This window comes from Scyliorhinus canicula, chromosome 21 (genome assembly GCF_902713615.1).
Source record: "Scyliorhinus canicula chromosome 21, sScyCan1.1, whole genome shotgun sequence".
In the NCBI taxonomy this organism is placed as follows: Eukaryota; Metazoa; Chordata; class Chondrichthyes; order Carcharhiniformes; family Scyliorhinidae; genus Scyliorhinus; species Scyliorhinus canicula.
Window position 1 is genome coordinate 4436496 of NC_052166.1, and position 27398 is coordinate 4463893.

Here is a 27398-nt window from a genome sequence, read left to right on the forward strand (position 1 = left end):
CCTCCTCCAGACCATACATCCTTGCCTATCTCTGTAACCTCCTCCAACCCCCACACCCCTCCCTGTCTCTGTAACCTCCTCCAGCCCTTACAACCCTCCCTATCACTGTAACCTCCTCCAGCCCCTACAACCCTCCCTATCTCTGTAACCTCCTCCAGCTCCTACAACCCTCCCTATCTCTGCACCCTCCTCCAGCCCCTACACCCCTCCCTATCTCTGTAACCTCCTCCAGCCCCGACAACCCTCCCTATCTCTGTAAACTCCTCCAGCCCCTACACTCTCCCTATCTCTGTACCTCCTCCAGCCCCTACAACCCTCCCTATCTCTGTAACCTCCTCCAGCCCCTACAACCCTCCCTATCTCTCTAACCTCCTCCAGCCCCTACAACCCTCCCTATCTCTGTAACCTCCTCAAGCCCCTACAACCCTCCCTATCTCTGTAACCTCCCCCAGCCCCCTACAATCCTCCCTATCTCTGTAACCTCCTCCATCCTCTACACCCTCCCTATCTCTGTAACCTCCTCCAGCCCCTACAACCCTCCCTATCTCTGTAACCTCCTCCAGACCATACATCCTTGCCTATCTCTGTAACCTCCTCCAACCCCCACACCCCTCCCTGTCTCTGTAACCACCTCCAGCCCTTACAACCCTCCCTATCACTGTAACCTCCTCCAGCCCCTACAACTCTCTCTATCTTTGTAACCTCCTCCAGCCCCTACATCCCTCCCTATCTCTGTAACCTCCTCCAGCCCCTACAGCCCTCCCTATCTCTGTAACCTCCTCCAACCCCTACAACCCTCTATCTCTGTAACCTCCTCCAGCCCCTACAGCCCTCCCTATCTCTGTAACCTCCTCCAGCCCCTACAGCCCTCCCTATCTCTGTAACCTCCTCCAGCCCCCGACAACCCTCCCTATCTCTATAACCTCCTCCAGCCCCTACAGCCCTCCCTATCTCTGTAACTTCCTCCAGCCCCTAAAACCCTCCCTATCTCTGTAACCTCCTCCAGCCCCTACAACCCTCCCTATCTCTGTAACCTCCTCCAGACCATACATCCTTGCCTTTCTCTGTAACCTCCTCCAACCCCCACACCACTCCCTGTCTCTGTAACCTCATCCAGCCACTACAACCCTCCCTATCACTGTAACCTCCTCCAGCCCCTACAACTCTCTCTATCTTTGTAACCTCCTCCAGCCCCTACATCCCTCCCTATCTCTGTAACCTTCTCCAGTCCCGAACAACCCTCCCTATCTCTGTAACCTCCTCCAGCTCCTACAACCCTCCCTATCTCTGTACCCTCCTCCAGCCCCTACACCCCTCCCTATCTCTGTAACCTCCTCCAGCCCCAACAACCTCCCTATCTCTGTAACCTCCTCCAGCCCCTACAACCCCCCCTATCTGTGTAACCTCCTCCAGCCCCTACAACCCTCCCTATCTCTGTAACCTCCTCCAGCCCCTACAACCCTCCCTATCTCTGTAACCTCCTCCAGCCCCTACAACCCTCCCTATCTCTGTAACCTCCTCCAACCCCTACAACCCTCCCTATCTTGAACCTCCTCCAGCCCCTACAACCCTCCCTATCTCTGTAACCTTCTCCAGTCCCTACAACCCTCCCTATCTCTGTAACCTCCTCCAGCTCCTACAACCCTCCCTATCTCTGTACCCTCCTCCAGCCCCTACACCCCTCCCTATCTCTGTAACCTCCTCCAGCCCCGACAACCCTCCCTATCTCTGTAACCTCCTCCAGCCCCTACAACTCTCCCTATCTCTGTAACCTCCTCCAGCCCCTACAACCCTCCCTATCTCTGTAACCTCCTCCAGCCCCTACAACCCTCCCTATCTCTGTAACCTCCTCCAGCCCCTACAACCCTCCCTATCTCTGTAACCTCCTCAAGCCCCTACACCCTCCCTATCTCTGTAACCTCCTCCAGCGCCTACAACCCTCCCTATCTCTGTAACCTCCTCCAACCCCTACAACCCTCCCTATCTCTGTAACCTCCTCCAACCCTTACAACCCTCCCTATCTCTGTAGCCTCCTCCAGCCCCTACAACCCTCCCTATCTCTGTAACCTCCTTCAGCCCCTACAACCCTCCCTATCTCTGTAACCTCATCCAGCCCCTCCACCCCTCCCTATCCCTGTAACCTCCTCCTGCCCCTACACCCTCCCTATCTCTGTAACCTCCTCCAGCCCCTACAACCCTCCCTATCTCTGTAACCTCCTCCAGCCCCTACAACCCTCCCTATCTCTGTAACCTCCTCCAGCCCCTACAACTCTCCCTATCTCTGTAACCTCCTCAAGCCCCTACACCCTCCCTATCTCTGTAACCTCCTCCAGCGCCTACAACCCTCCCTATCTCTGTAACCTCCTCCAACCCCTACAACCCTCCCTATCTCTGTAACCTCCTCCAACCCTTACAACCCTCCCTATCTCTGTAGCCTCCTCCAGCCCCTACAACCCTCCCTATCTCTGTAACCTCCTTCAGCCCCTACAACCCTCCCTATCTCTGTAACCTCATCCAGCCCCTCCACCCCTCCCTATCCCTGTAACCTCCTCCAGCCCCTACACCCTCCCTATCTCTGTAACCTCCTCCAGTCCCTACACCCCTCCCTATCCCTGTAACCTCCTCCAGTCCCTACAACCCTCCCTATCTCTGTAACCTCCTCCAGCTCCTTCAACCCTCCCTATCTCTGTACCTTCCTCCAGCCCCTACACCCCTCCCTATCTCTGTAACCTCCTCCAGCCCCCACAACCCTCCCTATCTCTGTAACTTCCTCTAGCCCCTACTACCCTCCCTATCTATGTAACTTCCTCCAGCCCCTACAAACCTCCCTATCTCTGTAACCTCCTCCAGCCCCTACAGCCCTCCCCATCTCTGTAACCTCCTCCAGCCCCTACAACCCTCCCTATCTCTGTAACCTCCTCCAGCCCCTACAGCCCTCCCTATCTCTGTAACCTCCTCCAGCCCCTACAACCCTCCCTATCTCTGTAATCTCCTTCAGCCCGTTACAACCCTCTCTATCTCTGTAACCTCCTCCAGCCCCCGACAACCCTCCCTATCTCTGTAACCTCCTCCAGCCCCTACAGCCCTCCCTATCTCTGTAACCTCCTCCAGCCCCCTACAACCCTCCCTATCTCTGTAACCTCCTCCAGCCTCTACAACCCTCCCTATCTCTGTAACTTCCTCCAGCCCCTACAACCCTCCCTATCTCTGTAACCTCCTCCAGCCCCTACAACCCTCCCTATCTCTGTAACCTCCTCCTGCCTCTACAACCCTCCCTATCTATGTTACCTCCTCCAGCTCCTACATCCCTCCCTATCTCTGTAACCCCTCCAGCCCCTACAACCCTCCCTATCTCTGTAATCTCCTTCAGCCCCTACAATCCTCTCTATCTCTGTAACCTCCTCCAGCCCCTACAACCCTCCCTATCTCTGTATCCTCCTCCAGCCCCTACAACGCTCCCTATCTCTGTAACCTCCTCCAGCCCCTACAACCCTCCCTATCTCTGTAACCTCCTCCAGCCCCGACAACCCTCCCTATCTCTGTAACCTCCTCCAGCCCCTACAGCCCTCTCTATCTCTGTAACTTCCTCCAGCCCCTACAGCCCTCCCTATCTCCCTATCTTTCGACCATTCTCATCAGGGGTGGGGGGGCTCTATGGTCTGCAACCTCCTCCCTCAACCTCTCCACCCCTCTTTCTGCCGCTGTCTGTCTCTCCGGAAAGTGGAGCTGAGTCCACAAAAGATCAGCCATGATCTAATTGAATGGCGGAGCAGGCTCGAGGGGCCAGATGGCCTACTCCTGCTCCTAGTTCTTATGTTCTTATGTTCTCGGGTGGATTGGCCATCGTAAATTGCCCTTAGTGTCCAAAAAGGTTAGGAGGGGTTATTGGGTTACGGGGATAGGGTGGAAGTGAGGGCTTAAGTGGGTCGATGCAGACTCGATGGGCCGAATGTTCTCCTTCTGCTCTCTATGTTCTATGTTCTCTCTCAGAGAGACAGAGAGAGAGAGAGAGAGAGGTGGGGGTAGACCCGTGGAGGTTCGGACGGCCAAGAGCGAAGGAGTTTTCTTTTTTTTCCCCACGTGCATAAAGTGCCCTCCCGGATTGATTCTTGTCATTTTGAACAGGGCGTTACTGGCGGGGGTGGTGGATACCGAGTATTCGGCGATTGTCGTGTCGGATCACACCCCACACTGGGTGGATCTACAAGTGATCAAGGAGGGGGTTGGGGGGGGGGTCAGTGTCCGCAATGGAGATGTGGGGGCGGGATTCTCTGACCCCCCCCCCCCCCTCTCCCCCGGCCAGGTCAGAGAATCGCCGGGGTGGGGGGGGTGAATCCTGTCCCCGCCGGCTGCCGAATTCTCCGGCGTCGGGGATTATGGCGGGGGCGGGAATCGCGGCAATCGGGGGCCGTTGGCAGCGCCGCCCCTCCCCCCCCCCCCCCCCCCCCCCCCCCCCCCCCCCCCCCGGCGATTCTCTGGCCCGCGATGGGCCGAGTGGCCGCCCGTTTCCGGCCTGTCTCGCCGACGTAAATTACAACAGGTACTTACCGGCGGGACATGGCTGCGCGGGCGGCCTCCGGGGTCCTCGTGGGGGTGGGGGTTGGCCTGGCCCGCGATCGGGGCCCTTCGATCCGCGGGCGGGCCTGTGCCGTGGGGGCACCGTATTCCACCGCGTCGGCCGCTGCAACGATCCGCGATGGCCGACGCGGAGATGAACCCCCCCCCCCCGTGCATGCGCTGGGATGATGCCAGCACACGCTGGCGCTCCCGCACGTGCGCCAACTCGCGCCGGCCGCCGGAGGCCATTCGGCGCCAAGCCCCTTCCGTGCCGGCTGGCGGGGCGCTAACCACTCCGGCGCCGGCCTAGCCCATGATGTGGGCGGAGGATTCACACCTTTGGGGTGGCCCCACGCCGGAGTGGCTCACGCCTCTCCTACACGCCCGCCCCTCCCGTCTGCGCAGAATCCCGCCCTAGATGTCGGACTGTTAGCGGATGAGGAGGTGTGCGGACGGGTGAGGGTGGCTATCCAGAATTATTTGGAGATAAATGAGACAGGAGAAGTTTCGGCAGCAACGGTCTGGGAAGTGCTGAAGGCCGTGATTAGCGGGGGGAGCTAATTTTGATCCGGGCTGATCGGGAGGAGGTGTAGCGGGTAGAGATGGGGTAGGCTGGTGAGGTTAATAGTCCAGGTGGATAGAAGGTATTCTGACGCCCCGGAGCCGGGAGCAGCAGAAGCTGCAGATGGAGTTTGGTATCCACAGTGAAGGCAGTGGGGCAGTTGAGGAAGGTGAGGGGGGTGGTGTATGAGTGTGGTGAATGTAACAAGGTAATTCACAATGTATCTTTGTAAGCGCAGTAGCGTAATCCGACCACTAGGGGGGGGGAGTAGCTCTGGGAATGCTCAGGAGCTTGTACAGGGCTCCACCCTTGGCTCCGCCCACGACTCCTCCCCCTTGTGCTGCTGTATAAATACCCTTGTCCAGAGTCAGCCTGCAGTTCACCGAGAGTTCATCAACGGGTAACAGGCTGGCTCTGTAGTAAGTAGATTAAAGCCTATGTTCATATCGGAAAACACGTGTCTGGTGAATTGATGGTTCCATCAATGAATATAATGAGAAAGCCAGTAGGATGTTAGCACACCAGCTCAGGAAGAGGGAGGCGGCCAGGGAGATGGGAAGGACAGAGGGAGGGAACACAGTCTTGGACCCAGCCGGGGGGGGGGGAGGGGAGGGGGGGGCGGGGGGGTGAATGGGGTGCTTAAGGAGTTTTACACTCGGCTGTATGAGTCCCAGCCCCCAGCTGGGATGGAGGGGATGAGGCAGTTTTTTGAAAGGGTTGGAGTTTCCAAAGGTGGAGGAAGGGCCAGTGGAGGGGCTGGGAGCTCCAATCGGGATTGTGGATGTCGTAGAGGGATTGGAGGCCACGCAGTTGGGCCAGTCGGGACCGGACGGATACCCAGTGGAATTTTACAAGAGGTTCTGTGGGATACTGGGCCCGCTGCTGGTGAGGGCATTAACCGAGGCAGGAGAGCGAGGTTTCCTTCCCCCCAACAATGTCACAGATATCACTGATCCTGAACCGGGAGGAGGACCCAGAGCAACGTGGGTCACACAACACCGATCCCCCCCCTGAATGCCGCTGCCAAATTGCTGGCCAGAATTCTGGCCCCTTAGATAGAGTTCTGGGGCTGATGGGGGAAGAGCAGACGGGGTTGGTTGAAGGCAGGCAACTAACGGCCGACATTAGAAGGTTCCTGAATGTGATCATGGTGCCCTCCGAGGTGGGGAGGCGGAGGCGGTGGTCGCTATGGATGCGGAGAAGGCCATTGACCGGGTGGAATGGGATTATTTGCGGGAGGTCCTGGGACGGTTTGGGTTTGGGCAGGGCTTTATTGACTGGGTTTGGTTGCTGTGCCAGGCACCAGTGACGAGTGTGCGGACGAATCGGCTGAGTTCGGACTACTTTAAATTGCACCGATGGACAAGGCGGGGATGTCCTCTCTCCCCACTGTTTGCCTTGGCCATAGAGCCATTGGCGATGGCGCTGAGAGCTTCAAAGGACTGGAAGGGGCTAGTCCGGGGGGGGGGGGGGGGGGGGGGGGTGTGGAACACAGGGGGGGCGCGATTCTCCGAGCCCCGTGCCGGGCCGGAGAATCGCCGCAACTGCACCCCGACGCCGGCGTGAAATTCTCCAAGGTGCGGAGAATCAACGCCGTTTACGCCGGCGCGGTTGGTGCGGCCCCAGCTGCGGGCCGCTGGAATCAGCGGGGCCGCCGAATCTCCGGCCCGGATGGGCCGAGCGGCCATCCCGATGCGACAGGGTCCCGCCGACGCCGTTCAACCCTGGTCGCTGCCGGCGGGAACTCTGCGGGAACGCTCGGGGGGCAGCCTGTGGGTGGGGGGGGGGGCTCCTTCACCAGGGGGGGTCCTCCGAAGGGGTCTGGCACGCGCAAGATGGCACGGCCCAACTGCGCATGCGCAGGATTGAGCTGCCCCAACTGCGCATGAGCAGGATTGATCTGCCCCAACCGCGCATGCGCAGGATTGAGCTGCCCCAACCGCGCATGCGCAGGATTGATCTGCCCCAACTGCACATGCGCAGGATTGAGCTGCCCCAACTGCGCATGCGCAGGATTGAGCTGCCCCAACTGTGCATGCGCAGGATTGAGCTGCCCCAACTGCGCATGCGCAGGATTGAGCTGCCCCAACTGCGCATGAGCAGGATTGATCTGCCCCAACTGCACATGCGCAGGATTGAGCTGCCCCAACTGCGCATGCGCAGGATTGAGCTGCCCCAACTGCGCATGCGCAGGATTTAGCTGCCCCAACTGCGCATGCGCAGGATTGAGCTGCCCCAACTGCGCATGCGCAGGATTTAGCTGCCCCAACTGCGCATGCGCAGGATTTAGCTGCCCCAACTGCGCATGCGCAGGATTTAGCTGCCCCAACTGCGCATGCGCAGGATTGAGCTGCCCCAACCGCGCATGCGCAGGATTGAGCTGCCCCAACTGCGCATGCGCAGGATTGAGCTGCCCCAACTGCGCATGCGCAGGATTGAGCTGCCCCAACTGCGCATGCGCAGGATTGAGCTGCCCCAACTGCGCATGCGCAGGATTGAGCTGCCCCAACTGCGCATGCGCAGGATTGAGCTGCCCCAACTGCGCAGGCGCAGGATTGAGCTGCCCCAACTGCGCAGGCGCAGGATTGTGCTGCCCCAACTGCGCATGCGCAGGATTGAGCTGCCCCCAACTGCGCATGCGCGGGTTGGCGCCGCGTAAGGAGGCTGAAGCGGTGTGAACCGCTCCAGCGCCGTGCTGGCCCCCTGCGGGGGCCTGAATAGGTCGTGCCCGGGCCCTGTTCGCGCCCTCATGAAATGCGACGGCGCTCACGACGGCGCGAACACTTGGCCTCAATATCGGAGAATCGCCCCCAGGGTCTCATTTCTGCCGACGAGCTGCTCCTATCCATTTCTAACCCGGTAGGGGGATTGGGGAGATCTTGGGGGAATCTGGCCGGTTCTCGGGGTACAAATTGAACATGGGTAAAAGTGAGGTTTTTGTGACCCAGGCGAGGGGGCAGGAGAGGAGACTGGGGCAGTTACCGTTCAAAGTGGTGGGAGGGAGTTTTGTGTGTTGTTTTTGTGTGGGCGGGTACTGGGGGGCTGGCACTGCTGAGCTTTAGTAAATACGACTGGGCGGCAAATATAGCCATGATCAGGAAGTGGGTAGTGGGGGAGGGGGTCGGTGTGGGAACGGGTGGAGGCGGCATTATGTAGGGGCACAGGTTTGGGGGCATTGGTAACGGCACCTCTGCCGTTCTCGCCAGCCCCGGTACTCCACAAGCCCGGTGGTGGTGGCGGCTCTGAGAGTTTGGGGGCAATGGCGGAAGTAGGTGGGAGTGGGGGGTGTGGGCGCCAATTTATGGCAACCACTGGGGAGGCTGGGTGGGGGGGGGGGAGGTTTCGGAGGTGGCAGAGAGCTGGGATTGAGAGGCCGGGGGATCTGTTTATCGATGGGATCTTTCCTTGTTTCGGTGATTTGGAGGAGTGGTTCGAATTGCCGGGAGGGAATGGGTTTGGCTGTCTGCAGGTGAGGGATTTTGCCGGGAGGGAATGGGTTTGGCTGTCTGCAGGTGAGGGATTTTGCCGGGAGGGAATGGGTTTGGCTATCTGCAGGTGAGGGACTTTGCCGGGAGGGAATGGGTTTGGCTATCTGCAGGTGAGGGATTTTGCCGGGAGGGAATGGGTTTGGCTGTCTGCAGGTGAGGGATTTTGCCGGGAGGGAATGGGTTTGGCTATCTGCAGGTGAGGGACTTTGCCGGGAGGGAATGGGTTTGGCTATCTGCAGGTGAGGGATTTTGCCGGGAGGGAATGGGTTTGGCTCTCTGCAGGTGAGGGATTTTGTGGGAAGGCCGGCTTCGACCTTTCCGCTTCTACCGCCACAGGGGATACAGGACAAGGTAGCTTCAAAAACGGGAGTGGGGGAAGGGAAGGTCTCGGAAATCTATGAAGAGCTCATGGAGTGGGCGGGAACCCAGATAGGGGAGATAAAGGGAGGCTGAGCTGGGAAAGGAGTTAGAGGCGGGTCTGTGGGACGATGATCTGAGCAGAGTCAACACGTCCTCATCATGTGCCAGGCTCAGCCTGATACAATACAAGATGATTCACCATGACGGTGACCCGGATGAGCAGGTTTTTTGAAGGGTTGGAGGATCGGTGTGGGCGGGAGGGGCCCACAAACCCCACCCACATGTTTTGGCCGTGTCCGAAGCTGAGGGGATTCGGGCAGGGATTTGCCGATGTCATGTCCACGGTGTTAAAGCCAAGAATGGCCCCTAGTCCAGAGGTGGCGATTTTCGGAGTGTCGGAGGACCCGGGAGCCCCGGGGGGCGGGAGAGGCCAACGTTTTGGCCTTTGCCTCCTTGGTATCCCGGACACGGATATTACCAGCATGGAGGGTCTCGAAGCCCCCCGAAATCGGGGGTCTGGGTTAGCGACGTGGGCCGGGTTTCACAGCCTTGAGAAAATTCAGTTTGCCCTGAGAGCATATGGGTCCGTCCGGAAGTGGCTGCCGTTTATCGACTTCTTCGGGGAAAATTAAACTGTTAATCGATTCAATAAAGGGGGGGGGGGGGAGGAGGGGTTAGGGAACGTTGCTGGGGGGTGGGGGGGTAGGGGGAGTTAGGGGGTAGGGATGAGTTAGGCTATTTTGTGTTTAGAGTAGGCTGGAACAATGGGAGATGGAGGGATGTGTTACCCACTGAACTATGTGGACATTTATACTTGTGTTGTTTATTGTTATAAAATCATTAATGCCTGTATAGGGCAGCACGGTGGCCTAGTGGTTAGCACAACCGCCTCGCGGCGCTGAGGTCCCAGGTTCGATCCCGGCCCTGGGTCGCTGTCCGTGTGGAGTTTGCACATTCTCTCCGTGTCTGTGTGGGTTTCGTCCCCACAACCCAAAAATGTGCAGAGTAGGTGGATTGGCCACGCTAAATTGCCCCTTAATTGGAAAAAATAATTGGGTAATCTAAATTTTAAAAAAAAAATTAATGCCTGTATAAAATGTTTTTTTGCAAAAAAAAAAAAGGAAATGCTTATTAATGTTTAGAACCAGATCCGTAACCAATAATTATCTACTTTCCCCTGGCAGAACGGAAGAGGAAAAGAAGGATTGGATTGAGGTAAATCTCCCTCTACACTATCCTCATCAAACACTCCCAGGACAGGTACAGCACGGGGTTAGATACAGAGTAAAGCTCCCTCTACACTGTCCCCATCAAACACTCCCAGGACAGGTACAGCACGGGGTTAGATACAGAGTAAAGCTCCCTCTACACTGTCCCCATCAAACACTCCCAGGACAGGTACAGCACGGGGTTAGATACAGAGTAAAGCTCCCTCTACACTGTCCCCATCAAACACTCCCAGGACAGGTACAGCACGGAGTTAGATACAGAGTAAAGCTCCCTCTACACTGTCCCCCATCAAACACTCCCAGGACAGGTACAGCACTGGGTTAGATACAGAGTAAAGCTCCCTCTACACTGTCCCCATCAAACACTCCCAGGCCAGGAACAGCACGGGGTTAGATACAGAGTAAAGCTGTAAACATTGAGCTTGTTTATTCTGTCCTAGGCGATCCAAGTCAGTATTCGGAAGCACGAGGAAACGCTGGAGAGCTGCACACTCCTCAGTGGATCATTCCGAGAAGAGGAGACACCCCCAGATTCACCGGTGAGTGAGTGAGCCTGCTTTATTGGTGCATCCAAAAGATAGCATCTCCGACAGTGCGGCGCTCCCTCAGCACTGACCCTCCGACAGTGCGGCACTCCCTCAGCACTGATCCTCCGACAGTGCGGCGCACCCTCAGTACTGACCCTCCGACAGTGTGGCGCTCCCTCAGCACTGACCCTCCGACAGTGCGGCACTCCCTCAGCACTGATCCTCCGACAGTACGGTGCTCCCTCAGCACTGACCCTCCGACAGTGCGGCACTCCCTCAGCACTGATCCTCCGACAGTGCGGCGCACCCTCAGTACTGACCCTCCGACAGTGTGGCGCTCCCTCAGCACTGACCCTCCGACAGTGCGGCGCTCCCTCAGCACTGACCCTCCAACAGTGCGGCACTCCCTCAGCACTGACCCTCCGACAGTGCGGTGCTCCCTCAGCACTGACCCTCCGACACTGCGGCGCTCCCTCAGCACTGACCCTCCGACGGTGCGGAGTCCCTCAGCACTGACCCTCCGACAGTGCGGCACTCCCTCAGCACTGACCCTCCGACACTGCGGCGCTCCCTCAGCACTGACCCTCCGACGGTGCGGAGTCCCTCAGCACTGACCCTCCGACAGTGCGGCGCTCCCTCAGCACTGACCCTCCCACAGTGCGGCGCTCCCTCAGCACTGACCCTTCGACAGTGCGGCGCTCCCTCAGTACTGACCCTCCGACAGTGTGGTACTCCCTCAGTACTGACCCTCCGACAGTGCGGCGCTCCCTCGGCACTGACCCTCCGACAGTGCGGCGCTCCCTCAGCACTGACCCTCCGACAGTGCGGCGCTCCCTCAGCACTGACCCTCTGACAGTGCGGCGCTCCCTCGGCACTGACCCTCCGACAGTGCGGCGCTCCCTCAGCACTGACCCTCCGACAGTGCGGCGCTCCCTCAGCACTGACCCTCCGCTCCCTCAGCACTGACCCTCTGACAGTGCGGTGCTCCCTCAGCACTGACCCTCTGACAGTGCGGCGCTCGCTCAGCGCTGACCCTCTGACAGTGCGGCGCTCCCTCAGCACTGACCCTCTGACAGTGCGGCGCTCGCTCGGTATTGTTATTTGCGATGAGCGGGTCGAGCGTGGTTTGGTAATTCTCTCGATCCCTGATTGTCATTCAGAACACAGAGCTCGGGAAGAGAGCTCCCACCCCGATCCGGGAGAAGGAAGTCACATTGTGTATGATTTGCCAGGAGCCATTCAACTCGATTACCAAGCGGCGTCATCACTGCAAAGCTTGTGGTCATGTGAGTAATCTGTCTAACAGCCCTGTCCAGGCCCAAAGCCTGCCCCACCGGCCCTGTCCATGCCCAAAGCCTGCCCCACCGGCCCTGTCCAGGCCCAAAGCCTGCCCCACCGGCCCTGTCCATGCCCAAAGCCTGCCCCACCGGCCCTGTCTGCAGCCAGCCCCCACACCGGTCCTGTCCATGCCCAAAGCCTGCCCCACCGGCCCTGTCTGCAGTCAGTCCCCCCACCGGCCCTGTCCATGCCCAAAGCCTGCCCCACCGGCCCTGTCTGCAGTCAGTCCCCCCACCGGCCCTGTCCAGGCCCAAAGCCTGCCCCACCGGCCCTGTCCAGGCCCAAAGCCTGCCCCACCGGCCCTGTCTGCAGCCAGCCCCCACACCGGCCCTGTCCAGGCCCAAAGCCTGCCCCACCGGCCCTGTCTGCAGCCAGCCCCCACACCGGCCCTGTCCAGGCCCAAAGCCTGCCCCACCGGCCCTGTCTGCAGCCAGCCCCCACACCGGCCCTGTCCATGCCCAAAGCCTGCCCCACCGGCCCTGCCTGCAGTCAGTCCCCCCACCGGCCCTGTCCAGGCCCAAAGCCTGCCCCACCGGCCCTGTCCAGGCCCAAAGCCTGCCCCACCGGCCCTGTCCAGGCCCAAAGCCTGCCCCACCGGCCCTGTCCAGGCCCAAAGCCTGCCCCACCGGCCCTGTCCATGCCCAAAGCCTGCCCCACCGGCCCTTTGCCAAATAAAGCTCGGCCTTCACATCGAGAGCGGCAGAATGGCGAAGCAGAGGGTCCACGCTTTGAACTTGTATCTGACATTTATTACAGTGCCCGGAGATACCGCACACTTCCAGTCTTCCACTCGGAATACTGTGCACTGTTCCCGTCTCCCTATCCCACTTGGAATACTGTGCACTGTTCCCGTCTCCCTCTCCCACTTGGAATGCTGTGCACAGTTCCCGTCTCCCTATCCCACTCGGAATACTGTGCACTGTTCCCGTCTCCCTATCCCACTTGGAATACTGTGCACAGTTCCCGTCTCCCTATCCCACTTGGAATACTGTGCACTGTTCCCGTCTCCCTATCCCACTCGGAATACTGCGCACTGTTCCCGTTTCCCTATCCCATGGGATCATGTCGGAGCAGCCGCTTGGCTCATCCACTGTTCCCATCTCCCTATCGCACTTGGAATACTGTGCACTGTTCCCGTCTCCCTATCCCACTCGGAATACTGTGCACAGTTCCCGTCTCCCTATCCCACTTGGAATACTGTGCACTGTTCCCGTCTCCCTATCCCACTCGGAATACTGTGCACTGTTCCCGTCTCCCTATCCCATGGGATCATGTCGGAGCAGCCGCTTGGCTCATCCACTGTTCCCGTCTCCCTATCCCACTTGGAATACTGTGCACTGTTCCCGTCTCCCTATCCCACTCGGAATACTGTGCACTGTTCCCGTCTCCCTATCCCATGGGATCATGTCGGAGCAGCCGCTTGGCTCATCCACTGTTCCCGTCTCCCTATCCCACTTGGAATACTGTGCACTGTTCCCGTCTCCATATCCCACTCGGAATACTGTGCACAGTTCCCGTCTCCCTATCCCATGGGATCATGTCGGAGCAGCCGCTTGGCTCAAACACTGTTCCCGTCTCCCTATCCCACTTGGAATACTGTGCACTGTTCCCGTCTCCCTATCCCACTGGGAATACTGTGCACTGTTCCCGTCTCCCTATCCCACTTGGAATGCTGTGCACGGTTCCGGTGTCCAATCACCACCTGTCGCCCAGCAGAATGCAGCATTTCATCAATTCATTGGCCTTCAGCCAACTAATTGGACCGAATCTTTCCGATCTCTCGGGTGCCAAAAAGTCTGGGCGGGATTCTCCGCTCCCGGGACTATGTGCCCGCGCCGTCATGAAGGCCGTCACGTTTCACGACGGCGCGAACAGGTCCCGGGCACGACCTATTCTGGCCCCCGCAGGGGGCCAGCACGGCGCTGGAACGGTTCACGCCGCTCCAGCGTCCCGCTGTGCCAACCCGCGCATACGCAGTTGGGGCAGCTCAATCCTGCGCATGCACGGGGAACTTCTGAGGCACGTCGGCCCCTCACCAACACGGCGCCGGTGTTCTGGGGCCGGCCGCGGAAAGAGGTGGGGGGGGGGTGGCGGGAGAGGCCGGCCCGCCGATCACTGGGCCCCGATCGCGGGCCAGACCCCATCGGAGGCCACTCCCCCCCCCTCCGGCCCGGTGAGGGAGCCCCGCTCCCCCCCTCCCCCCTCTTCACAGGCCCCTCCCCCCCCCCCAGCGTTCCCGCACAGTTCCCGCCGGCAGCGACCAGGGGTAGACGGCGCTGGCGAGAACCTGTCACGTCGGAGAAGCCGCTTGGCCGGAGAATCGCAGCTCGCTGTTTGCGCCGTTTTATCCGAGCGACCCGGCGCGAGAATCGCGTGCGGGGATCAGGGCAGAGTGGCGATTTCCCACCCGGCGGGGGGGGGGGGGGGGCGGCAGGAGCTAAACCCCACGGGGAGTGGGGAGAATGTGCGTCTCGCTCCCACGGGGAGTGGGGAGAATGTGGGACTCGCTCCCACGGGGAGTGGGGAGAATGTGGGACTCGCTCCCACGGGGAGTGGGGAGAATGTGGGACTCGCTCCCACGGGGAGTGGGGAGAATGTGGGACTCGCTCCCACGGGGAGTGGGGAGAATGTGGGACTCGCTCCCACGGGGAATGGGGAGAATGTGGGACTCGCTCCCACGGGGAGTGGGGAGAATGTGGGACTCTCCCACGGGGAGTGGGGGGAATGTGGGTCTCGCTCCCAGGGGGAGCAGGGAGAATGTGGGACTCGCTCCCACGGGGAGTGGGGAGAATGTGGGACTCGCTCCCACGGGGAATGGGGAGAATGTGGGACTCTCCCACGGGGAGTGGGGAGGATGTGGGACTGGCTCCCACGGGGAGTGGGGAGAATGTGGGACTCGCTCCCACGGGGAGTGGGGAGAATGTGGGACTCGCTCCCACGGGGAGTGGGGCGAATGTGGGACTCGCTCCCACGGGGAGGGGGGAGAATGTGGGTCTCGCTCCCAGGGGGAGTGGGGAGGATGTGGGACTCGCTCCCACGGGGTGTGGTTGAGGTGAATCGTGTCTCTGTATTTAAGGGGGGAGAGGGGAAACTGGGTAAACACGAGGGAGAAATGAATAAAATGAGATGCGGGCCGGGGGGGGGGAGGATTCTGGTGTGGGTGCATGAACATCGGCACAGATCAGAGGGGCTGAATGGCCTATTTCTGGGATGTAAGATTTTGCGGAATACTGTCTGAGTTCTAAACGGCCGTCTCTCTCCAGGTCGTCTGTGGGAAATGTTCCGAATTCCGAGCTCGTCTGGTCTATGACAACAATCGATCGAACCGTGTTTGCCGGGATTGCTACACGGCCCTGCACGGATCACCAGGCAGTCCCGCCCACCAGTCTTCCTACACCCACAGGAGGAGGTCCATCCTCGAGGTGAGAAATACTCCCCACTGCTTTCAGGCACAGAGCTCCCTCTACACTGTCCCCATCAAACACTCCCAGGACAGGTACAGCACGAGGTTAGATACAGAGTAAAGCTCCCTCTACACTGTCCCCATCAAACACTCCCAGGACATGTACAGCACGGGGTTAGATACAGAGTAAAGCTCCCTCTACACTGTCCCCATCAAACACTCCCAGGACAGGTACAGCACGGGGTTAGATACAGAGTAATGCTCCCTCTACACTGTCCCCATCAAACACTCCCAGGACAGGTACAGCACGGGGTTAGATGCAGAGTAAAGCTCCCTCTACACTGTCCCCATCAAACACTCCCAGGGCAGGTACAGCACGGGGTTAGATACAGGGTAAAGCTCCCTCTGCACTGTCCCCATCAAACTCTCCCAGGACAGGTACAGCACGGGGTTAGATACAGGGTAAAGCTCCCTCTGCACTGTCCCCATCAAACACTCCCAGGACAGGTACAGCACGGGGTTAGATACAGAGTAAAGCTTCCTCGACACTGTCCCCATCAAACACTCCCAGGGCAGGTACAGCACGGGGTTAGATACAGAGTAAAGCTCCCTCTACACTGTCCCCATCAAAGTCTCCCAGGACAGGTACAGCACGGGGTTAGATACAGAGTAAAGCTCCCTCTACACTGTCCCCATCAAACACTCCCAGGACAGGTACAGCACGGGGTTAGATACAGAGTAAAGCTCCCTCTACACTGTCCCCATCAAACACTCCCAGGACAGGTACAGCACGGGGTTAGATACAGAGTAAAGCTCCCTCTACACTGTCCCCATCAAACACTCCCAGGACAGGTACAGCACGGAGTTAGATACAGAGTGACGGTCCCACTTAACTTTCCCACATGAATATTAAAACAATCAAAGTCACTGGAGAAGATTTGAACGACCATCCTTGTAAAAGATTTACAAGGATGGTCGCACAATGTGGAGGTTTAAGTGTGGGGATGTTTTGAACAGGACAGGCTCTTTCATCCCAAAAGGTGATCCACGGTGGGTGAGCTGATCGAGGTGTTTAAAATAGTGAAGTGGGTTTCAATGAGATCGAGGCAGAGACAATGTTTCCATGTGTATGTAAGTGAATGTGTGTTTGCGAGTGTGCGTGTGGGCTGAGTGTGTGTTCAACTGACTTTGTGCGACTGCCTGTGTGCGCGAGAGTGTGTGCGCACAAGAGAGTGTGTGTGATGTGTGACTGTGTCATGTGTGACTGTGTAGTGTGGTGTGTGTGATGTGTGACTGTATGGTGTGTGACTGTGTGTGTGGTGTGTGACTGTATGTGCGTTATGTGTGTTATGTGGCTGTGTATGTTATGTGACTACGCGTGTGTGACTGCACGTGTGTCTGTGTGTGTGTGACTGCCTGTGTATACGTGTGTGAATGTGTGTGTGTGACAGTGTATGGTGTGTGACTGTGTGTTTGATGTGTGATGCGTAACTGTGAGTATGACTGTGTGTGGTGTGTGACTGTGTGTGGTGTGTGACTGTGTGTGTGGTGTGTGACTGTGTGTGGTGTGTGACTGTGTGTGGTGTGTGACTGTGTGTGGTGTGTGACTGTGTGTGTGGTGTGTGACTGTGTGTGGTGTGTGACTGTGTGTGTGGTGTGTGACTGTTTGTGGTGTGTGACTGTGTGTGGTGTGTGACTGTGTTTGTGTGTGTGACTGTTTGTGGTGTGTGACTGTTTGTGGTGTGTGACTGTGTACGCGGTGCGTGACTGTGCGTGATGTGTAACTGTGTGCGTGATGTGTGACTGTGTGCGTGATGTGTGACTGCGTGTGTCGTATGTGATGTGTGACTGTGTGTGATGTGTGACTGTCTATGTGTGACTATGTGTGTGGTGTGTGACTGCATGTTGTGTGACTGTATGTTATGTAACTATATGTGTGTGTATTTGTGTGCATGTGTGCCTGTGTATACATGTGTGAATGTGTGTGGTGTGACTGTGTGCGTGATGTGTGACTGTGTGTCTGATATGTGACTGTGGGTGGTGTGTGGCTATGTGTGTGGTGTGTGACTGGTGTGTGTGTGTGCGCGTCTGTGTGTACATGTGTGAATGTGCATGTGTGTGTCAAACTGTGTGTGGTGTGACTGCGTGTGTATGTGTACGTGGGTGACTGTGCGTGCGTGTGCCTGTGAAACAGTGTGTGGTGTGGCTGTGTGTGCGCGTTTGTGTGTGTGTGTGTGTGTGTGTGTGTGTGTGTGTGTGTGTGGCGATCCTGGACCACACCAAAACAATCCGTTTCTGTGACTAAGTGTTGATGCCGACGGGGAATCCGTGGGCTTGTACCTCGGGAAAAATCGGGGGCTGCACCATCACCAATTCTGCTACCGGTGACGCCGTGTGGAACATCATCCAATCCCGTGAAAAACGGTGCGGGAATGGCCGGGTCCGTGATGGACACTCGGCTGACAAGCTGCAGCCGCGCTTAAACAATATCTCCCCCCCCCCCCCCCCCCCCAGTCCTGGCAGAAGCCCCTTGGCCAGCGGCGCGGCTGTTGTCGGAGTATGGCGGTGTTGGACGCTGTCTGTACGCCCTTTCTCTCTCTCAGCGGCCATCACGCCAGGTTCTCGATTTCACTTAGAACCCACCGTCGGGAACTAGGCCCATCGGAACGAACAAAGAACAAAGAAAAGTACAGCAGCACAGGAACAGGCCCTTCGGCCCTCCAAGCCTGCGCCGACCATGCTGCCCGTCTAAACTAAAATCTTCTACACTTCCTGGGTCCGTATCCCTCTATTCCCATCCTATTCATGTATTTGGCAAGATGCCCCTTAAACGTCACTATCGTCCCTGCTTCCACCACCTCCTCCGGCAGCGAGTTCCAGGCACCCACTACCCTCTGTGTAAAAGACTTGCCTCGTACATCTCCTCCAAACCTTGCCCCTCGCACCTTAAACCTATGCCCCTAGTAATTGACCCCTCCACCCTGGGGAAAAGCCTCTGACTATCCACTCTGTCTATGCCCCTCATAATTTTGTAGACCTCTATCAGGTCGCCCCTCAACCTCCGTCGTTCCAGTGAGAACAAACCTAGTTTATTCAACCGCTCCTCATAGCTAATGCCCTCCATACCAGGCAACATCCTGGTAAATCTCTTCTGCACCGTCTCTAAAGCCTCCATAGCCTTCTGGTAGTGTGGCAACCAGAATTGAACACTATACTCCAAGTGTGGCCTAACTAAGGTTCTACACAGCTGCAACATGACTTGCCAATTCTTATACTCAATGCCCCGGCCATTGAAGGCAAGCATGCCGTATGCCTTCTTGACTACCTTCTCCACCTGTGTTGCCCCTTTCAGTGACCTGTGGACCTGTACACCTAGATCTCTCAGACTGTCAATACTCTTGAGGGTTCTACCATTCACTGTATATTCCCTACCTGCATTAGACCTTCCAAAATGCATTACCTCACATTTGTCCAGATTAAACTCCATCTGCCATCTCTCCGCCCAAGTCTCCAAACGATCTAAATCCTGCTGTATCCTCTGACAGTCCTCATCGCTATCCGCAATTCCACCAACCTTTGTGTCGTCCCCAAACTTACTAATCAGACCAGTTACATTTTCCTCCAAATCATTTATATATATATTACGAACAGCAACGATCCCAGCACTGATCCCTGCGGAACACCACTAGTCACAGCCCTCCAATTAGAAAAGCATCCTTCCATTGCTACCCTCTGCCTTCTATGACCGAGCCAGTTCTGTATCCACCTTGCCAGCTCACCCCTGATCCCGTGTGACTTCACCTTTTGTACCAGTCTACCATGAGGGACCTTGTCAAAGGCCTTACTGAAGTCCAGATAGACAACATCCACTGCCCTACCTGCATCAATCATCTTTGTGACCTCGAACAGCTCTATTAAGTTAGTGAGACACGACCTCCCTTCACAAAACCGTGCTGCCTCTCACTACTACGTCCATTTGCTTCCAAATGGGAGTAGATCCTGTCTCGAAGAATTCTCTCCAGTAATTTCCCTACCACTGACGTAAGGCTCACCGGCCTGTAGTTCTCTGGATTATCCTTGCTACCCTTCTTAAACAAAGGGACAACATTGGCTATTCTCCAGTCCTCCGGGACATCACCTGAAGACAGTGAGGATCCAAAGATTTCTGTCAAATGATGATCTAAATAATGATGATAATCTAAAATGCAGTGTCCAATCCTCTGCCACTCTGTTACAGAAACAGGCATCGATTGTGGCTGAGAACAGTGTGATTTGCAGTTACCTGCACTACATGGAGAAAGGGGCAAAGGGTTGGCAGAAGGGTTGGTGCGTCATTCCGGAGAATGAGCCCCTTGTGCTTTACATCTATGGAGCCCCCCAGGTGAGTGAGACTGGGACCCTCTGGGATTCTCTCTCTCTCTTTCTCTCTCCCTCTTTCTCTCTGTCGCGCTCGCTCTCTCTCTCTCTCTCTCTGTCTGTCTGTCTCTCTCTGTCTCTCACTCTCTCTGTCTCTCTGTCTTTCTCTCTCTCTGTCTCTGCCTCTCTCTCTCTCTCTCTGTCTCTCTCTCTGTCTCTCACTCTTTCTCTGCCTCTCTCTCTGTCTCTCATTGTCTCTCTCTGTCTCTCTCCCTCTGTCTCTCTCTCTCTCTCTTGCCCTCTGTCTCTCTCTCTCCCCGTCTCTCTCTGTCTGTCTCTCACTCTCACTCTGTCTCTCTCTGTCTCTCTCTCTCAATCTCTCTCTCCGTCTCTCTCTCTCTCTGTCTCTCTCTCTCTCAATCTCTCTCTCCGTCTCTCTCTCTCTGTCTCTGCCTCTCTCTCTCTGTCTCTCTCTCTCTCTCTCACTGTATGTCTCTCACTCTCACTCTGTCTCTCATTCTCTCTCTCTGTGTGTCTCTCTCTCTCTCTCTCTGTCTCTCTCTCTGTTTCTCTCTCTCTCTGTCTCTCTCTCTCTCTCAATCTCTCACTGTCTCTGCCTGTCTCTGTCTCTGTCTCTCTCTCTCTATCTGTCTGTCTCTCTCTCTCTCTCTGTCTCTCTCTCTCTCAATCTGTATCTCTCTCTGTGTCACTCTCTGTGTGTCTCTCTCCATCTCGCTCTCTGTTTCTGTCTCTCTCTCTCTCTCCCTCTGCCTCTGTCTCACTCTGTCACACTCTCTCTGTCGCTCTGTCTCTGTCGCTCTCTGTCTCTCTCTGTCTCTGTCTGTCTCCCTCTCTCTGTCTCTCTCTCTCCTTCTTGTCATGATATGCAGGCACACACACACACATAACGATATACAGACAAGCAGCTAATGGACACAGAGAACAGGACATGACCAATAGGCAGGCAGGACACTCAGGGGTGGGATCTGACTATAAAAGACACGAGTCACTCATACTCCGCCTCTTTCCACTGATAAACATCTAGCGAGTCAGTCAGGGGTGTTGTTACAACCTCACACCTCCAGCACGTGGCTAAGAGCTAGTCTGATTCAGTCAGACAGAGTAACCACATTTAAGTTAGCAGAGAGTCGAACTCACAGAGAACTGTGCTATTAGTTCAATAAACCTGATTGAACTAACTTCAAGGCCTGGAGTATCTTTCTGATCTCAGCTGCATCCAGTTGCAGCCAGTGTTAGACCAGTGTACCTAACACAACACTTCTCTCTCTCCTCTCGCTCTGTCTCTCTCCTCTCTCTCTGCCTCTCTCTCTCTCTCCTTGTCTCTTTCCTTCTCTCTCTCTCTCTGGTTATGATCTACTGGCCGTGTCACACCCGAACGGGAGCCCGGTGTATCTGGTAGACGCCGGGAGTAGTTTCCAGCATGGGAGGCTGGAGCGGCCTGAACCGCTCCCGTGCCATGCCGGCCCTCCGTAGGGCCCAGAAACGGTACACCAAGCGGCCCGTTCACGCAGACGTGAAACGCAACAGCGTGGACACTCTGCAGCCGAATGGGAGAATCCCACCCTCTTTCTATCTCTCTCTGTGTCTCCATATCTGTGTGTCTCTCATTCCCTCTCCCCAACTCTCTCCCTCTGTCCCTTTCTGCATCTCTCTTTGTGTCACTCTCTCACCCTCTCTCTCTCGGTCTCCCTCCATCTCCCTCTCTCTCACTCTGTATCTCTCTCTGTGTCACTCTCTATGTGTCTCTCTCTATCTCGCTCTCTGTTTCTGTCTCTCTCTCTCTCTGCCCTTCTCTCTCTCTGCCTCTCTCTCACTCTGTCACTCTCTATCTGTCGCTCTCTCTCTCTCTCTATCTCTCTCTGTCTCTATATATCTCTCTCTCTACCTCTCTCACTCTCTGTCGCTCTTTCTCTCGTTTTCTCTGTCTCTCTCTCTCTCGCTGTCTCTGTCTCTCTATCTCTCTTGCACTTTCTCTGCCTGTCTCTCTCTCTCTGTCGCTCTCTCTGTCTCTCTCTCTCTCTCTCTTGCTCTTTCTCTGTCTGTCTCTCTCTCTCTGTCGCTCTCTCTCTCTCTCTCTCTCTCTGTCTCTCTCTCTGTCTCTCTCGCTGTCTCTGTCTCTCACTCTCTCTCTTGCTCTTTCTCTGCCTGTCTCTCTCTGTCGCTCTCTGTCTCTCTCTTGCTCTTTCTCTGCCTGTCTCTCTCTCTGTCGCTCTCTCTCTCTCTCTGTCTCTCTCTCTGTCTCTCTCACCCTTTCTCTCGCTCTCTCTGTCTTGCTCTTTCCCTGTTTCCCTCTCTCTCTTTCTTTTGCTCTCTCTGTTGCTCTCTCTCTCTCTCTCTGTCTCTCTCGCTCTCTCTCTGCCTCTCTTGCTCTCTGCCTCTCTCGCTCTCTGCCTCTCTCTCTCTCTGCCTCTCTCTCTGCCTCTCTCTCTCTCTCTCCGTCTCTCTCGCTCGCTCTCTCTCTGCCTCTGTCTCTGCCTCTCTCTCTCGCTCTCTCTCTCCGTCTCTCTCGCTCGCTCTCTCTCTGCCTCTCTCTCTTTCTCTATGCCTCTCTCTCTCACCCTCTCTGCCTCTCTCTCGCTCTCTCTCTGCCTCTCTCGCTCTCTGCCTCTCTCGCTCTCTGTCTCTGTCTCTTCTTCAAGATGCTCGTTAGAAACTGATCTCTGCTGAGATTTTGACAGCCTCTCCCTGATTACTCAGCCTGTGAGCCAGGGTCACGTTTTGTCTGATTGACACTCTGGGAGGTTTAATTGCCGTCCAGATCAGTACGGTGTTAGATACAGAGTAATTGCCGTACAGATCAGCACGGTGTGAGATACAGAGTAATTGCTGTACAGTTCAGCACGGTGTTAGATACAGAGTAATTGCTGTACAGATCAGCACGGTGTTAGATACAGAGTAATTGCCATACAGATCAGCACGGTGTTAGATACAGAGTAATTGCCGTACAGATCAGCACGGTGTTAGATACAGAGTAATTGCTGTACAGATCAGCACGGTGTTAGATACAGAGTAATTGCCGTACAGATCAGCACGGTGTTAGATACAGAGTAATTGCTGTACAGATCAGCACGGTGTTAGATACAGAGTAATTGCTGTACAGATCAGCACGGTGTTAGATACAGAGTAATTGCCGTACAGATCAGCACGGTGTTAGATACAGAGTAATTGCCGTACAGATCAGCACGGTGTTAGATACAGAGTAATTGCCGTACAGATCAGCACGGTGTTAGATACAGAGTAATTGCCGTACAGATCAGCACGGTGTTAGATACAGAGTAATTGCCGTACAGATCAGCACGGTGTGAGATACAGAGTAATTGCTGTACAGTTCAGCACGGTGTTAGATACAGAGTAATTACCGTACAGATCAGAACGGTGTTAGATACAGAGTAATTGCTGTACAGATCAGCACGGTGTTAGATACAGAGTAATTGCCGTACACATCAGCACGGTGTGAGATACAGAGTAATTGCCGTACAGATCAGCACAGCGTTAGATACAGAGTAATTGCTGTACAGATCAGCACGGTGTTAGATACAGAGTAATTACCGTACAGATCAGCACGGTGTGAGATACAGAGTAATTACCGAAAAAGATCAGCACGGTGTTAGATACAGAGTAATTACCGTACACATCAGCACGGTGTGAGATACAGAGTAATTGCCGTACAGATCAGCACGGTGTTAGATACAGAGTAATTGGCGTACAGATCAGCACGGTGTTAGATACAGAGTAATTGCCGTACAGATCAGCACGGTGTCAGATACAGAGTAATTGGCGTACAGATCAGCACGGTGTTAGATACAGAGTAATTGCCGTACAGATCAGCACGGTGTATACAGAGTAATTGCCGTACAGATCAGCACGGTGTTAGATACAGAGTAATTGCCGTACAGATCAGCACGGTGTTAGATACAGAGTAATTGCCGTACAGATCAGCACGGTGTTAGATACAGAGTAATTGCTGTACAGATCAGGACGGTGTTAGATACAGAGTAATTGCCGTACAGATCAGCACGGTGTTAGATACAGAGTAATTGCTGTACAGATCAGCACGGTGTTAGATACAGAGTAATTGCTGTACAGATCAGCACGGTGTTAGATACAGAGTAATTGCTGTACAGATCAGCACGGTGTTAGATACAGAGTAATTGCTGTACAGATCAGCACGGTGTTAGATACAGAGTAATTGCTGTACAGATCAGCACGGTGTCAGATACAGAGTAATTGCCGTACAGATCAGCACGGTGTTAGATACGGAGTAATTGCCGTATAGATCAGCACGGTGTTAGATACAGAGTAATTGCCGTACAGATCAGCACGGTGTTAGATACAGAGTAATTGCTGCACAGATCAGCACGGTGTTAGATACAGAGTAATTGCCGTACAGATCAGCACGGTGTTAGATACAGAGTAATTGCCGTACAGATCAGCACGGTGTTAGATACAGAGTAATTGCCGTACAGATCAGCACGGTGTTAGATACAGAGTAATTGCCGTACAGATCAGCACGGTGTTAGATACAGAGTAATTGCCGTACAGATCAGCACGGTGTTAGATACAGAGTAATTGCCGTACAGATCAGCACGGTGTGAGATACAGAGTAATTGCTGCACAGATCAGCACGGTGTTAGATACAGAGTAATTGCCGTACAGATCAGCACGGTGTTAGATACAGAGTAATTGCCGTACAGATCAGCACGGTGTGAGATACAGAGTAATTGCTGTACAGGTCAGCACAGTGTTAGATACAGAGTAATTGCCGTACAGATCAGCACGGTGTTAGATACAGAGTAATTGCTGTACAGATCAGCACGGTGTTAGATACAGAGTAATTGCTGTACAGTTCAGCACGGTGTTAGATACAGAGTAATTACCGTACAGATCAGAACGGTGTTAGATACAGAGTAATTGCCGTACACATCAGCACGGTGTGAGATACAGAGTAATTGCCGTACAGATCAGAACGGTGTTAGATACAGAGTAATTGCTGTACAGATCAGCACGGTGTTAGATACAGAGTAATTGCTGTACAGTTCAGCACGGTGTTAGATACAGAGTAATTGCTGTACAGATCAGCACGGTGTTAGATACAGAGTAATTGCTGTACAGTTCAGCACGGTGTTAGATACAGAGTAATTGCCGTACAGATCAGCACGGTGTTAGATACAGAGTAATTGCTGTACAGATCAGCACGGTGTGAGATACAGAGTAATTGCCGTACACATCAGCACGGTGTTAGATACAGAGTAATTGCTGTACAGTTCAGCACGGTGTTAGATACAGAGTAATTGCCGTACAGATCAGCACGGTGTTAGATACAGAGTAATTACCGTACAGATCAGAACGGTGTTAGATACAGAGTAATTGCCGTACAGATCAGCACGGTGTTAGATACAGAGTAATTACCGTACAGATCAGCACGGTGTTAGATACAGAGTAATTGCCGTACACATCAGCACGGTGTTAGATACAGAGTAATTGCTGTACAGTTCAGCACGGTGTTAGATACAGAGTAATTACCGTACAGATCAGAACGGTGTTAGATACAGAGTAATTGCCGTACAGATCAGCACGGTGTTAGATACAGAGTAATTGCCGTACAGATCAGCACGGTGTTAGATACAGAGTAATTGCCGTACACATCAGCACGGTGTTAGATACAGAGTAATTGCCGTACAGATCAGCACAGCGTTAGATACAGAGTAATTACCGAAAAAGATCAGCACGGTGTTAGATACAGAGTAATTACCGTACAGATCAGCACGGTGTTAGATACAGAGTAATTGCCGTACAGATCAGCACGGTGTTAGATACAGAGTAATTGCCGTACAGATCAGCACGGTGTGAGATACAGAGTAATTACCGTACAGATCAGCACGGTGTTAGATACAGAGTAATTGCCGTACAGATCAGCACGGTGTTAGATACAGAGTAATTGCCGTACAGATCAGCACGGTGTTAGATACAGAGTAATTGCCGTACAGATCAGCACAGTGTTAGATACATAGGGCGAGATTCTCCGCACTCCCGACGGTGCGGAGAATAGCGTGGCTCGTAAAATTTTACGGCCACGCTGTTCCGACGCCCTCCCGCTATTCTCCCCCCCCCCCCCCCCCCCCCCCACGCCCAACTCCCGACACGAATCGCTGCCGCCGTTTTTTTACGGCCAGCAGCGATTCTCAGCTGATAGATGGGCCGAGTTCCCAGCCCTTTACGGCTGTTTTTACGAACGGCAAACACACCTGGTCTGGCCGTTCGTAAAAACGGCCGTAAACACTCGCATTTTATAACCATGGCACCGATTGGCACGGCAATACCACGGCCGTGCCAAGGGTGCCATGGGCTCGCGATCGGTGGGCACCGATCGCGGGCAGCGGGCCCGATGCCCGCGCACTATTTGTCCTTCCGCCGCCCCGCAGTATCCATTCGCGGGGCGGCTGAGGGGCATCCCGGCCCGCGCATGCGCGGGTTTCGCGCAAATACGCGACGACGTCATCCGCGCATGCGCGGGTTGGAGTCTTCCGATCCGCGCATGAGCGGCTGACGTCATATGACGCGTCAGCCGGCGCTAACTCTGGCAAGCGGGCTTAACGAAATTCGTTAAGCCCGTGATGCCGGAGCTTACGGCGTCGGGCTGCTAGCCCTGACCGGGGACCAGAATCGGTTCCCGGTCGGGAAGGGGGGGGGGGGCTGGCGTCAAACCCGCCCGGATTTGACGCCAACCTTACGATTTCTCCCCATATGGGAGAATCTCGCCCCCTATCTTTATATGGTTTTTAAGGGGCTGTCCCTTACATTCACTTGAGCTTGCCCCCATTACAAATGTTTTTACCAAAGATCTAATACATGATTAACTTGTTATTGCCATGTTTTCAATACATGATTTTACAGACATTGAGGTTATCTATTGGCACTTGAGCATATAGCAATTTTAGCAAAACAACAGGTGTTCGGCCACTTTATCAATGGCTCCCACATTTCATATTCCGTCATCCAGCCATCTTCCTTGTTTCTCAAGGCTATTCGGCTTGCTGTCATGAGTCGGCTCACCAATTCAATAATAACTCCCTTTATTAGTAACTTTCCACTAATGTGTCCCATTAATTCTGGACTGTTCTAGCTATTAACCATTGCTTCACATTCTCATTCCCCCCTTTGGTCATTCCATGATCACACAGCCCTCAGGCACTTAGCCTTGAGAGTCTGAGGAATTCCTCCGGGAAATCATCCTTTGGCCCAATGTCCTCATACACAATTCCGGCATCTACTAAATCGTGCTTGTCTAACTGGGAAAGCCGCTGCAGCATCTGTGGCATCACAGAGGCGCCTAAACGATTACAAAAGCATTTAACACAGGTTACAATGATACATCGCAAAAGGCAAATAGCGACAAAGATAATAAATCCATGAAACAGATAGGTGGTCCAGGAGCTAGACCACAGTCCTCCCCACCAGTCGTCCGAGGAGGACTGGCGGAGTCTCTTTACCCCATCCCTAATGTGGCCACTAGGTGAGTAATGTTCTCCGAGCTATCAGGGATATAAGTACAGCACT

General features: G+C 55.0%; 1 protein-coding gene across 1 annotated transcript in view; it reads left to right on the forward strand.

Moving 5' to 3' along the window:
• The window catches only part of LOC119955900 (plasma membrane calcium-transporting ATPase 3-like), a 104586-nt gene that overhangs the window by 54582 nt on the left and 22606 nt on the right, over positions 1-27398 (forward strand). Inside the window, exons 10-14 of the mRNA XM_038782558.1 lie at positions 10110-10182; positions 10637-10735; positions 11884-12009; positions 15325-15483; positions 19702-19845. Of these exons, the coding sequence (XP_038638486.1) occupies positions 10110-10182; positions 10637-10735; positions 11884-12009; positions 15325-15483; positions 19702-19845 (601 nt within the window). The remainder of the gene's footprint in view (positions 1-10109; positions 10183-10636; positions 10736-11883; positions 12010-15324; positions 15484-19701; positions 19846-27398) is intronic.